General features: G+C 38.3%; 1 protein-coding gene across 1 annotated transcript in view; it reads right to left on the bottom strand.

Moving 5' to 3' along the window:
- Window positions 1-15496, bottom strand: part of LOC136877096 (uncharacterized) — a 65518-nt gene that overhangs the window by 32578 nt on the left and 17444 nt on the right. Inside the window, exons 2-5 of the mRNA XM_068228584.1 lie at window positions 11528-11644; window positions 7441-7576; window positions 5087-5199; window positions 3702-3818 (exon numbers count right to left, since the gene is read on the bottom strand). Coding sequence (XP_068084685.1) covers window positions 3702-3818; window positions 5087-5199; window positions 7441-7576; window positions 11528-11644 — 483 coding nt within the window. The remainder of the gene's footprint in view (window positions 1-3701; window positions 3819-5086; window positions 5200-7440; window positions 7577-11527; window positions 11645-15496) is intronic.

The raw sequence follows: 15496 nt of genomic DNA, 5'->3' as shown, positions 1-15496 counted from the left end.
ACGTTAAACCACTAGCATTAATAATAATAATAATAATAATAATAATAATAATAATAATAATAACAATAATAGTTGAATTGTCATAGGTCCGCCTCTGTGGTGTAGTGGTTAGATTGATTAGCTGCCACCTTCAGAGGCCCGTGTTCGATTCCCGGTTACGCCATGAAGTTTGAAACATTGTACGAGGATTGGAACCGTGTCCACTCAGCCTCTGGAGGTGAACTGAGTAGACGAGTGTTCGATTTTTCGATTCTTCTTACCTCAGCCATCCTCGAAGTGTTTTTCCGTGGTTTCCCACTTCTCCTCCAGGCACATGCCGGGATGGTGGCTAACTTAAAGCCACGGGCGCTTCCTTCCCTTTTCCTTGTCTATTCCTTCCTATCTTCCCATCCCCCTCAAGGCTCCTGCTCAGCAAAGTAGGTGAGGCCACCGAGAAGGTAGTGGTCCTCCTTCCCAATTTTATCCCCCGCCCTAAAGTCGCACGCTCCAGGGCTCTGCCCTTTAGACGGTAAAGGTAGGATCCCTCACTGAGTCGGAGGTAAAAAGGCAACCCTGGACGCTAAGCGGATTAAGTAAGAAAAAGAAAGAATTTGTCTGCATTTTAGTAGAAGCTGGGGTTTCAAAATGTCGTTCCACAGTAGTTTTTGCATGTGTTGGAAATCAATAACATGGAAAAGTCACATTTAAACACCCTTAAATATCACATTTCGGAAGGAATCATACCCGGTATCTTGGCAAGATAAGGGAAACAACTAACCGCCTGTTGTACAGTTTTGGATTGTCTGTCTGTTAGGTTATCAGTCCATAGGCTGGTTGGATCCTCAAATTGCACTACCTAAGATTGTGTGGATATAGGGAAACCACAAAAATCAATGGCGGCGCCAAAATGAGGCACACTGGGCAATATAAGTAGTGAGTTCGTTTACGCTATTGAATTATATAATGTGAAGAGTTTCTAGTAGTCACTACACGATACCTAGTAGTCATTCGTCATTTAACTGAAAATCCTCACTGCCGTATTAGAAGGGGGACAGAAATGTTCGTTGATATTCTAATAATCAGATGTTGCCAAATGGCAAAATAAACTCGTGCCCATAAAAACCAGGACACCTTGAAAGACTGGAGATAGGAAGTTTATATTCACAGGAAACGTGCATTAAAATGTTCTGAAGAAATTATTAGCATTTGAATCATGTCGGCCCTGAGGTTCAAGGTCCACATCGATGTATCGGCGCACCACCACTGACTGGTAAAATGTGCCTTCGGCTCTCGTTGTCGCTATAAACCGAAGGTAATGGATCAGTGTGACTTGAGCAGACGTGCAGGATGCCTCTCAGACGTATGCGAAAACTGTACCATCAAATTAGTGAGTTTGAAAGTGGGCACATTATTGGCATGAGAGAACGTGATGCATTCCTCCGGGAAATTTCTGCTCGTGTGGGACGAAGTGTATCGTCAGTGCAACGTGTGTGTTCAGAATGGTTCACAGAAGGCCGCAGAACACATGTCCAAGAGTTTCTGTTCCATTGTAGTCGGGATGACGACAACTGGTTATGCTGAATGACTTACCATGAGCAAATGGCACAACGCAAAGGTTACCGTAACTGACTCAACTTTATTCGTATTTTTGTCACAAATCAGCCCTTTCTGTTAATCCGAACCGTATTTCGTGGCCCGCCTGCCGGTAGGGTGCAGGCTAGAAAAGTTGGTGTAGCGTAGTTCGCTTGGAATTTGAAGTCTTCGCACTATAGGAAGTTATTGATGGATTTAGTTCGTTTAAATATCAACCCATGGTAAATATTCTCCTCTATGAGACTAGGTGAGCCAGGTAGGAGAGGTGCTGCGCAGGGAGTGGGGAGTGCAAGGAAATTAGGAGTGAAAGCTTTGGTGCAGAGTCATACACTGGAACGAGTTATGATTACATGCAGTGTTCAATATTGATAAGTTACAATAGACGGCGTCCGGCTCCATGGCTAAATGGTTAGAGTGCTGGGCATTGGTCACAGACGTCGCGGGTTTGATTCCCGGCAGGGTCGGGGATTTTAACCATTATTGGTTACTTCCGCTGACACGGGGGCTGGGTGTATGTGCCGCCTTCAACATCATTTCATCCTCATCACGACACGCAGGTCGCCTACGGGAGTCAGATCCAAAGACCTGCACCTGGCGAGCCGAACATGTCCTCGGACACTCCCGGCACTAAAAGCCATTGGCCATTTCATTTCATTTACAATAAACTGCCTTAGATCGCTGAGTAAACCTATTTTCTAAGATGGTGATATTTGACCTTTAAATTACTAAGCACGTGCTACTGCATGCATAATCTAGCTTATGAGCGTACCGGTGCGTTAGGAGAGTTTTGTCTCTGTTGGTAAGAACGAACATGCACGATCCCTTCTACAATACGATATTTGGAGACGTCTGTCTTTCTGATTTTAAATTTAAGCCCTGAGTTCATGTTATTCATCGATGCAGAGTGAACAATGGTTTTTGTATTTCAATGGCTGTCTCGATTAGTCTCAAGTATCGCGTGTTTTATACAATAATGGTGGGGTCAAGTCGTTCGTTGATTGAAGAAGAAATGGCAAGTCCCAGTCAGATATCGACGAGAATATTAGAAGTAGCCTATAGCCTTTGTCAGCAAACAGTTGTGAAATGCGAGACATTGGAAATCTAATTTTATATCTTTTGCTGAATACAGACTAGAGAACAAATGTATTTCCAAGATATTTAGGCATACAGAGATTAGTTTCATAAAACGTGAAAAATATCTCAGGAGAAGGGTAAATTGCAGATGTTTGAAAACTAGTCCTTAAAGAGTTAATCAAATGTTTTGGTATGGATTTTGGGAGCACGGAAACGCATTTTAACTGAGAATTAGTGTAACATCGCATTACAATGGCCGATTGTCTAAATCGACATTGAAGAAATGTGTTCAAAGTGATAGAGAGGGTCAAGAAATCCAGGAAAAGTTTGCTATGATGGGGACTGAGTAGACCAGAATGTGCAGGAAATGCTAAAAAGTCGAGCGCACGGAGGCCGTTCGAGCGGGCACTAGCTCTGTCGGCCCTTCCACGGCTCGCATGTCCAAATGGTGTAGTCGGCAGCAAAGAAGGTATCGTGGTGAATCCCAAAAGATGCCACTCAAAGGCAAGGGAGATACAGCGATCGCCAGAAAGCAGTGCGTAAAGAAGCGAGCGTGACCACACTGCGACCGACTACAGTACCTTGACCATAGAAGCTAGATGTTATTCGACGTTATTACGCGAAAAATCTCACGGCCGTGTCAGGAATAGAACCTACCAGATTTTTGGTATTGTACTGTAGTTTACTTTCGCTAATTGTTCGAGAGTGGATACAAATATTTGACTTTTACCATCACGTCAATAATTGTACATATCACTGTAAAGAGTTGCTTACATGCTGTATTTGTAATAACTAGATATAAAGTAGTTGAATGAATATCTTATTTTCTTACGCTGCAAAGGAAGAACACAATATGGCACTTCTGAGTGAAAACAAGAATACACAGAGTATTTTACACCAAAAAGTAAAATATTTTTCAAAGTAGCATGTCTGATCACACTGGTTAGAAGCAATTTCTACCCTGGATAGTGGAAGGAATGTCGAAATAGTTCATCCATATATTAGTATTTACAATACATTGGATAGTAAAATATCAATTTGTGTCCATCACTCACCGTTAAATCCTTTTTGGCAGTTGCATATCGCACATTCGAAGTCGTCTGGATTGAAATTCATTCCCTCGTAGTAAGTTTTTCCTCCATATTCGCATTTCGCAAGAGATGTGTCGTTCTCTGAAACAACAATGTGATGTTATTTAAATGAAACATATTTTATTTAAATAGTCATGCGAGTTGGTTCATTGCTGGCCCCGCTCTGTAGGGGTAGCGTTCCTTCCTTTTAGCCTGAGACCCCGGATGCGATTTCCGGCCAGGTCAGACACTTTACCTGGATCTGAAGGCTGGTCTTTGGGCTGAGCAGTGGCCGCTTGTTAGAACATGGCCCTTCGGGACTTCTGCACCATGGTGTTTGGTTTGGTTTTTAGTAGCTTCCTCATTATAGTTTTACATTATTTTCAGTTTCACGTTCATTCGACAGGAAATATGTTTCTCTCGTTGTTTAGAGCCGCACTAGGAATATACAAAATAACTTAATAATGATGGCTTCTTTCTCCAATATTACATAATTCTTTGTCTAGCAGTTTCTCTTCATTCCTCTGATCAGTTCTTAGCGTTGGCGTTTTCCTGGAAATCCTAGAAGTTGACTATTAAGTCCCTAAACAAAATTTGTCTATTATTGAGTTTTGATGTAAATGTTCATCGATTGTAGATTTTTCTTGGTCTCATGGGACTACGTGAATGTTTCTTTAGGTATCAGATCAATGAATTAAAATCAGTTTTTTTTAGTCTATTGGAATCTATGATCTCCAAGTTCCCATAGAACAATGCGCTCCTGTTTCTCATGGAATCTGTAGTTTTATCAATGTGAATATGTACATTTCTGTTCTACTTCTCATTCTATATTGACCTTGTAATTGTTTAGCCCAGGACCTTTCTGGACGATTTCCCTTTCTTTCTTCTCTACTTCATGACGTTCTCCAGTTTTGACCATATCCGAACATTCAACTGCATTGAAGCATTCTGCTATGATTATTGTGTTGTAATATATTATTGCTGATCTAGACAGAGATTTCTTGATATACAGATATCTAGTTAGTTGCGGTGCTGTTTCCCGTCTTCTAAACCTCCTTTGGTTGCCCTCCTTTTTCTAACCTACTATGCTTTATTTTTTCTCGCTGAATGTATTTTTAACCTAACGGCCATTTGGAAAACTACAGTAAAATGTCACAGAATTAAGAAAAAAGTGAGATAGGTAATTATTTCAGTGTTAATTTTCTACGACATTAAGAAATAAGTTTTGATGTTGTCATCAAGAAGCAAGCATTTATTATTATTCAAACTGAGACAAACACCTTTATTTATCATTGTACAAGTGAAGGACATCCGTGGAGCTGAAGCAATTGAATTAACAATCCATTGTTAGAAGAACCCATCATACTTACGACACAGTGTGTCTTCAGGACAACAGCTATCACGGCTAAATTTGTCATAGCAGCCTTCAGGCAACTCAAGGAGACCACCGCAGTCAGTGTATCTCCCGCATTGGAACCAGATTCTGAAACAAGAAAAGCTTAATTTTAGACGTGTTAGGAAGGTGTTATAATAACAATATTTTGACATTGTTGGACGAAATATATCTCTGGAACAATACAATTCCAGGAAATATTTATCACTTATAGTGCATTTAAGGAGCAGCTGGTAATTTAATTTGTTCAGTTATAGCTTTATAATTGCTTTCTTGAATACTTTATTCCTGCAGGATTGCATAATTAAATACCCCTGAATCTACCCATGGCAATGATTTCATAACTTTTTGATATTTGTTTCTCACTAAAATTTATAAATAGAGTACTTGTTAATTCTGTTTAATACATTATTTTAGAACGTGGTGGTGGTGGGAATCTGACTTAACAAACTAACTTGTTTCTCTCCACATTTTATTTAACAATACTATTTAGACGAGTTTACTACATTATTTCATTTTCTTGAGTGAAGACTGGTTTACAAATGTCAAAGAACTCTTGCATAATTTTAGAGTAACTACCGGTAATTCAACCACAGGGAATGTACTTTGTACCACCTTATTTAATATGCAGTAGGTATAAGGATTAAAGGTATTCAGATGCCACGCTCACTTTACAGCGTCAAATTCAAAAAGCTACAATATGAAGACTAATAGAGATATCAACGAGAAGCCGTATGATTTAAAGAGAGTACTTAAAATTATGCTAATACTTTTTCTAGATCCTTTTTGTGTCCCGTTAAACATTTTCTCCTCAAATCCTGGAAATTATTACTCTAATGGAGAGATGGCCTTAGGTAAGAGTTGTGGAAGCTCTTACGAGATCGAAGCCCTGAACCCTTTCTGGTGATATATAGTGCTTAAAATACAATATGTCTTTCATGTGGGCTAGAAAAATGTCTCTCATTGATCTACCTCAGTCTCAACCTTGCCTTTGATAGCACGAAAATGATTGAGGTATGAGGGATGATAGTAATATAGTTTCTTATGCAGCCAGCCCCTGCTGCGAATTATGTAAAAGTGTAGCCCATACGGTGTGTTAGTATGAACATTTCAGTGGGTTAGCAGACATATTCTGGTTCTATGAGGAAAGCACAGAAGGAAATCACTCCTCTTCTCTCTAGTACGTCTAAGCTGTCCATGACAGCTGACGGTAAAGCTTTTTAGGATCCAGCCAGCCTCCGGGATGAGTTATAATGATAAATAACAGATCGCTGCGCTCAATTTGTGCGAACAATTAATGGGGAACGCAGGTGTTACTCATCACGAATGGAAGAGGCAAAGATGTTTGATATTTATATGAATTAAAGGAGCTTTCGATTTACAAGATTTTGTAAATATTCACCTCTCTGACAAGTAATGTTTTAAGGAACAATTTGATCATCTTAACGTCCATTTGTAAATGTTTGTGAGCGCAATAGCTTTCTCCAGAAATTCCCGTCGAACTCAGATATGTTTTTGGGACACACAAACTTTAAATTTCATATCGACTGCATTGGGAAATATAAAAGTATTAATTCAATAGATTATGTTCGTGGGTCTGGTTTGTTTTTAGAATTCTGTAGAGAAGTTGCTTCGATCAAAATAACAGAATGTACATTTTTAGAAGAATTTTTCATATTATAATTCACAATGTTTATTAAGTATCTACGGATAAGCCCATTTTATGCCAAAGATTGTATTAGGTAGACAATGAACTTTACATGATAGGAAAGTAAAACACTTCACATCCAGTATACGCTAGAGGGAAGCTTCAAGTTTTGTGAGCTCTGTAAGCGAACGTTTATTGGGCTTTATAATTTGTCATGCTTCTTTCATTTGTGTGAATCTTAATACACTTCCCTCCAGCTAGACATAAACACCATCCAAACATGTCGTAGTCGAACACATCCCCTCTACATGTGTTGGTGTAAGGAAGGGCATCCGGTCGTAAAAATGGATAAAGTACACATTGTGACACAGATAGCCATCACGATCCATAAAGGTTTTAAGATAACGCGATGGACAGAAAGGAAGAATTGAGAATTCAAAGTACGTGAACATCTTTGAGAGCAAGACATGCTTGAATTACATCACAGTTGCCACATGTCATACCCGACGGTATTCGACCACTAGAGGATTTCATTTTCACGCCCTTCATGGCCCTGGTCTTTCTTAGGCCGATACCTTCATTTTTCTCTCTGATTAGTGTTAATAGAGGATGGTTGCCTAGTTGTACTTCCTTTTAAGGCAATAATCACCACCACCACCACCTCTTATGTCATAAATACTCACACGCCGTTGTCCTCCACAACACAGCGACAAGTATCAGTGCACTTTTCATTGCTCTTGAAAGTTTCTCCCTTCTCGTAGGTTGTGTTCCCATACCTGCACTTGCCTCCACCTGGGTTAATTCTCTTCACCACATCATCTGTAAGCAACATCATTATCTAGATCAAATACAATTCCAATGTATATAATAATTTAATTTGGAAACTTACTGTCAGCACAAATACAAAGAGTATGTCGTAAAGTCCGCCTGTATTTTCTGCCATAAAATCTGTAGGAAACGTACCGCAGCGTACGTTACTCTATCTGGGATGAGACTGATGTTATCTACCTCACTTTTGCTCTTGACTAGAAGGCGAATTTACAAGCAACATAAAGGGGTTTAAGGTGCATATTATTTATAATACTTATTACAAACACCAACACGGTACATTTGATTAGCGAACTACGACGTTATGGGTGTGTGCTCAAGTGACGGTGAACATATTAACACATCTGCATTTATCAAAATTCCATCATTAAAAAACCTAATGAAGAGTAAGCTATCTTGACTAAGATTGAAAAGGACTTCTGTGATTTTGAAGTCAGATTTTATTTTAATACTAGCAATTGTACCCGTGCTTCGCTACGGTATTCCAGATTGTATTCGGATATCGAAGTAAATTACTGGACATGAAGTGAATAATGATTTTTAAATTGCATGTAAATTGGCGTTATCCGAGAAAAAGCACAAGGAAGTCCGCAGACGATGTTTCCAATGTAAAGTGCGAGTTGTGATGATGACGACAGGTGCACTTGTCTACCACAATTCATTATGTTTTAGAAACGTTGAATAGGGTGAAATTTGTGTAAGATTTTCACACAGTGCGTTACTTTTCAGATACTTATGCGACAGCTTCAAACATAGAATTTGGCTCACATATGGCTACTGGGTGGGCCAATATTCGTGTAGAATTTGATGATCCCATGTTTCCTATAAGTGAATCAAGCCATCAATTGTACGTGTACAAAGTACAAAATTTAGGTAAATCCAGAAATAGAGAAAAATTTAATCTATAAGGGATAGAGATACGACAAAAGATCCTAGGACCGAAGTTGTAGTTCACTCTAAATTGAACGGAGATTGTGCCATCCGTTTTGTGATACGACTTACCGTTTAGCCACGAAATACATCGAAAGGAAGGACTGCACCGTCATTAAAATTGCCTCCATATTTCGATATTTTTTCGGGGGTAAAAAATAAAATTTTTAAACATCTCGTAATTTTTCCGTCGATTACATGCTGAAAGCTATAATTTTTCCAAAATTCAATTTTCTAACTTGTCTGGGAGATTGTGCTGCTATCTTGATATGAGTGGGTTAAAAATCAGGACTTTAAGGAAGTTTTTAAGCCCATAAAACCTGTAGGTTCTGAATAAATATCACCGACTGTGTTCTTATGCAGGTTTGAATCTCCCAGCATGTACCCCTCAGAGAATTATGAGAATTTGAGATATTTCTAGGGATCCTGAATTCATCAGGTTGTCTGGTACCAAGTTTTAAATTTCTAAGATGCCTAGAATGGTCTCACTAATTTACGTCTGGTTTCAATTTTATGACTTAATTTATATATATATAGTACAGTATATCGTCGTTGCCGGGACAAAACCTCCTATGTGATAATAGGTTTTGGAGATATACTGACCCGCAGCACATACATTGTGAAGAGCGAGAATGCCTTGACAATATGCACACGATATTGCACCTTAGACGACAGAACATTACCAGTCAAAGTTCTAAGCTAAAATTATTTCACATAGGAGGTTTTGTCCCGGCAGCGACGATATATAGATCGCGCCAAACAGACTTCCATTTATTAGTGTGGATAATATTTTACCCGTTTCCCTAGTGGTTCTAGGGGCGTCTTACTCCCACAGTACGTTTTCCAGGTAGTAAGTCATACTGGAACATACACACGTCCATTATCTCGGTCATTTCTGACAATCTATTTTTTCACCCTTTATCACCTCCTATGCCAAAGGGGGCTGAAGTTAGACTTTAAACATCCGGAATGTTACTATTCATCTCAACGACCCGAAAAACTAAGGATTCGGCAGTATATTCGATTTCTATTATATCTCACTCCCCCTTCCCGTACCCTAAAGGGGGCTAAACTTTGAGTTTAAAAAAATCGGAATGTTACTTTTCATCTCAGCAACACCGAAAAGTATGGATTCGACACTACTTTCGATGATTTTTATATCTCAGTCCCTCGCCCCCCCTGTCCCTAAGGGTTCCTGGGCTGTCTTACCCCCACGTGGTTTGTCTCCTAATACTAAAAATCCGGAGTGTACAATTCACCTCGGCGACCCCGAAAACTATGTATTCGACACTATTTTCGTTTAATTTTATATATCACTCCCCCTCGCCCCCACCCCAAAGGGGGTTGAACTCGAACTTAAAAAAAATTCTGGAGTGTCAATATTTATCTCAGCGACCCCAAAAAGTATGGATTCGACAGTATTTTCGTTAATTTGTTTATCTGACCCCCCTCGCCCCTCGCCCCTAAGGGTTCCTGGGCTTTCATACCCCCACGTTGTTTGTCTCCTGATACTAAAAATCCAGAGTATACAATTCACTTCGGCGACCCCCAAAAACTATGTATTCGACACTATTTTCGTTTAATTTAATATATCACTCGCTCCCCCCCCCCCGCCCCCATGCGAAAGGGAGCTGAACTTTGACATTTGAAAAATGGGGAGTGTCACTGTTCATCTCAGCGACCTTGCCCCCCCCCCCATGACCCTCCACCCCTAAAGGAGCTACGGATGGCTTACCCCCACAGTGCTCGTCTCCAGATAAAAAGTCATAAGTGTACCAAGTTTGGATGAGATTGCTCCAGTGGTTTAGGAGGAGATGTGTCATTTACACACACACACACACACACACACACACACACACACACACACACACACACACACACACACACACACACACACACACACACACACACACACAAACACACACATACATGCATGCATACATCCATTTTTATATTTAGTAAGAAGAAGAAGAAGAAAATTATGCTTGCTTTATTATTACACAGAGATATTTTATTTTGAACACTGCAGAGATGTAAACTTAAACTGTATATCCGAAGAAATTATTCGAATCCGAGGAATGAATATTACTTCGCTCGCGGCATGCCCAATCATGAGAATGACTTCAATAATATCAGTCATATTTCAGAGTCGTGTTCATTGCAGAGGGCAGGATTCTTATTCTTAAGAAGGATAATTGGTGCCACAATCGTCCGCTCTAAGATGTTCGAGGGTACTCCAGGTGACTCCAAGTCTTTCGAAGCTCTGCCGTGTAGTCGATTGACTTGTAAATGTGTAGAACATCGGGTAATTCTTATAAAAGTTGCTTGTTGAAAGAAATGAATGGCATAATATATGATAGCAAGAATGAAGAGGATGAAACCCGGCGCCGGCACATATGCCACTCCTCTCGAATAGCTCAAGACTTAACGTCCCGATCCGACGGACGAATCATCATCAACAGCGTCATATTCCCTCACACCATATAAGACCTACGCCATGGACGTAAAATGGCTCCTTGAATATTGTGTTCTCTGCCTATCTTATGTACGTTGCCTAGCGACAGCGACTCTATGCATTTAATCTTGGTGACAGCACGTTGGATTGTCATATCCCAATGCACGTTTTCCGATGGTTTTTCGTTCATAACTCACCATCGAAAGCGAAAATGAAAATTACGGCTTCGAGGTGCATTCGGACCCCTTTCCATCTACCTATGTTCAAAATTTCAGATCTCTACGTGCTGTAGATTTTGCTGGGCATCGCGCACAGACAGACAGACAGACAGACAGACAGACAGACAGACAGACAGACAGACAGACAGACAGACAGACAGACAGACAGACAGACAGACAGACAGACAGACAGACAGACAGACAGACACTTCCTTTTATAATATTATAGATAGATAACATATTGGAAGTTCCTTTAACAGAGGTTTTTCCTGGGATAATTTAGGGGACATAGTCTATGAATCATTATAAATGACATTTTTTATAACAAGACTAACATACCACAGTTGTAGCTGGCTGGACATGGCCCGTCTCCTTCAGGAATACAGCCTATGTTTCTGTAATAGGCCCTCATTGGCACGTTGTCACAATGAAGCAGGTCCAGGTCCGAAGAGCGAACTGAAATGATACGTTATTATAGCTTTACAGAAGAATTAATGTAATTGTAGTTACAATAATTTTAAAATAACTAGGATTATAAGTATCAAACTACCTGGAAACCAAAGCCGGGACCTCCGAATAGGACGCATTTCTACAACAAGTGCCCTCCTATTATCTGCCTATCACAAATTATTTACTGTTTCGGGCTCTCCTTATCCAGTATATGCATCATATTTCATATTTTTGAAACCTCTGGAAAGAACATTTTCACACTTCACTGGCATTTAGCACGGACGTTTTTAGTGAGAGTAATAACATCAGGGGCTGTGGTCCGTATATTATATTATATTATATTATATTATATTATATTATATTATATTATATTATATTATATTATATTATATTATATTATATTATATTATATTATATTATATTATATTATATTATTGTTGTCTCTGTACTATGACGTTACTGAACTCTGGGATATCACTACAGAATGCCTAGTTGAACAAAATTGAATGCATAATGAGAGCTAGGATCCCCTGAAGTAAGTACATTTTCTGCTGCCTGATCACCGTGAACTGAGTAACACAGTCTTTATATTATACTAGTATTGCAATTTGCTTGCTATATTGGTGTAGTGAGTGCTCTTGAACACAATAATTGATGAGTAAAAAATATTTCTCATGGGCAGTACAAGGAAATATATTTAGTGAAGACTGATTGTTCTGAAGCAAGACAGAATTGTTCAAATGACGCCTATTAAATCTCTCCCAATTTTTATTGTTTGGAAAAATCCTACCCCATCATCCCGTCGCTATTGAAGACCAATAAGAAGTTGATTTATTCATGAAACAGGTGATGTTCCTGAGGAATAAATTGTTTATATAAACAGTCAAATTGAAACATTAATAGAAATAAAAATATCAAGAACAGAGGGTGATTTATCCATAACACTCACATTGCAGCTTACTGTGGTAGGTGCAAAGGTCAGCAATGCAGCAACAGAGACAGCGTCGACAATGAGATGCTACATTTGCAAGGCTACCGCAACATACTTCAATAACTTGTCAAAAACTAAAGTGGTAAATACAGAAGCTCTTCAGTTCGGCCTGTCCATACTCCATGACCGAATTAGACTATTCGAATTTCTGTTGCATTTGTCCTATAAAATAAACATCAAGAAGAGGAAAATCCGTTCAAGTGCTGAAAAGGACATTGTTCAAGAGGGGAAAAGAGTCACGAATGAACAGTTTCGAAATCGATTGGGATTAACTGTAGATGTTCCCAAGTCAGGCTATGGCAATAGCAATGATGTAAATAGCAGCAGTAGATATTTTGAAGATCCTGAAACATCAATAGAAATAACAGGTCACGATATGCTACTCATCCATCGATTTAGGGTTATTCTAGAAGCTACGAAGGTACTTCCAGTGAACGTCAGACAGACATAGACACATTTTCCGCTTATACTGATGAAACTCCAAGAATGTATTTTGATTTATATCCTAGGCATCCTATGCTTATTTATTTATGTATTTATCTAATGTATTTATTTATTTATTTATTTATTTATTTATTTATTTATTTATTTATTTATTTATTTATTGTGCTTCAGACAGGTACAAACCTAATCATGTTAAACACATATACATGTACTATTACATTAGATAAAAACAAATATTAAATTAAAATTATAATATCTCTTATAAAAGTCCTTGTAAAATAAAGTCATAAATGAAATAAATATACCCTTTTCTTCAGTAACATAATATTACAAATATTCGGTTACAAGTAACAAGGTATTCTGAATATTACAATTAAAATGATTCACGAACGGCTTTAAAGTTGCATTAGTACTGTAAATTATACATTATGGTAGTGATGTTATCGAAGATAATGATGATGAGGAAGATGACATAACTAGAAACTAGAAAGATAACTAAAGTTATGAGCTTAGCAATTGGAGTCAGCAAAGTGAGATTTTAACTTAGAACAGAAAACAACTAAGTTATTTCTTTACATTGTTTTACTATGGTTGTGTATGTAGTTGTAAATATATCTAGTCTGTACTCATTGTGCTATTTATTAAATATTTTCGTTGAGTTTAACACTGGTGAATTGCTATGTTGTTGGGTTCTTGATCTAGAGCAGTAGAAAGTAACATGTTTTGGGCATATAGATGGATTAGAGACAGACAAGTTGAACAGAGAGAACAAGTTAGAGCTACCAATAAGATTGTTAAATAATTTGTAGACAAATAGAAGAACTGCAATTACTCGTCTTTTTGCTAAGGACTTATAGCCAAATTGTTTCATTTTGTCATATGAATCAAATTTAGGGTAATGATTAGTTATTTTGTACGTAAGGTTTCTAAGAAATTTGTTTTGCACAATTTCAACTTTGTTTTCATATAGTTTAAAGGTGGGATTCCAAATGGTCGATGTATATTCTAGCCGACTTCTTACAAAGGAGTTGTATAATAGCTTTATTGCCTCGGGATTTGTGAAGTCACGTGTGCATCTCTCAATAAATAAATATTCTGTAAGTATCTGCAACAACTTCGTTTATGTGTAGTGAGAACGTCAATTTAGCGTCAAAATGCACACCAAGATCCTTGATAGAATTCACTGATGACAGATTAGTATTCAAAATATTACACGAGTGACAAATTGTATTTTTACTCCTGGAAAATACCATTACATGGCACTTGTTAATGTTAAAATCTAACTTGTTAATAACGCTCCAATGTGATATGCTATTGAGGTCTTTCTGAAGAACGAATGGTTTTGGAAATATATACATCGTCTGAGAATATCAATATGTTTGAACTCTGTATGCATTTAGGAAGATCGTTAATAAGTAGTGAGAAGAGTAATGGTCCAAGATATGAGCCCTGTGGGTCACCAGATCGAGTATTGTAATACTCAGATTTAAATCCTTTATAAGACACAAATTGTTGTCTATCAGAGAGATCGGATGTAAATAATCTTATTAATCTGTGAGAGAGTCCATAATAAGCTAATTTATTTACAAGTACATCATGATCAACTTTATCGAATGTTTTTCTAAAATCTGTGAAAACTACATCAACTTGGCCTCCTGCATCCTTGGCTTCCGACACTTCATAAGTGAACTCCAACAGATTTGTCGTTGTCGATTTCCCCGGTCTGAAGCCATGTTGGGAGTCACTGATGATAATTTCTACATGTTCGAACACATGCCGATATACGGTTTGTTCGTAGACTTTTGCTAATGCGGAAGAAATTGCAACGGGTCTGTAGTTGCAATTTCATTTCACTGACATAGGGGTTCCTTTGCTTACTTTTAACGACCTACTGACCTATCCCCGGATTTATGAAGTGGACTAACTCGCATTATCTTCCACTTTGTAGGAAAAGCTTCAGTTTTTTTTAAGCGAAATGTTAAAAATAATTGAGAGAGGGTGTAATAAAATATCTCTACAGCATTTAATTATAGACGGAGGGATTAGATCTGGACCTGCGGCTGTTTTAGGTTTCATATTATGTATTGCGTTTTGAATTTCGGTAATACTAATTTCATTAACATTTAGTACATTCATCAATGGATCTATTTAGGCATTCTCATATTTCGGTAAATCATACCACCCCCGTTTCTCTGAGTATACAGATGAGAAATAGCCTCCAAATCTGTCAGCAACAGATTTGTCGCTTAATAGTTCTTTTCCATTGAAGTTCATTTCACTGACATAGGGGTTCCTTTGCTTACTTTTAACGAATGCCCAAAAGTTCTTAGTATCTACACCTATTTCATGCTCTACCTGCCCGATATAGGCTTTATACGCGATGCTTATATCTTTATTAACACTTCTTCTCAATTCTTTGAATT

The sequence above is a fragment of the Anabrus simplex genome, chromosome 1 (genome assembly GCF_040414725.1).
Source record: "Anabrus simplex isolate iqAnaSimp1 chromosome 1, ASM4041472v1, whole genome shotgun sequence".
Classification (NCBI taxonomy): Eukaryota; Metazoa; Arthropoda; class Insecta; order Orthoptera; family Tettigoniidae; genus Anabrus; species Anabrus simplex.
Note: the sequence above shows the minus strand (reverse complement) of the source record. Positions and strands in the feature narration are given on the sequence as shown.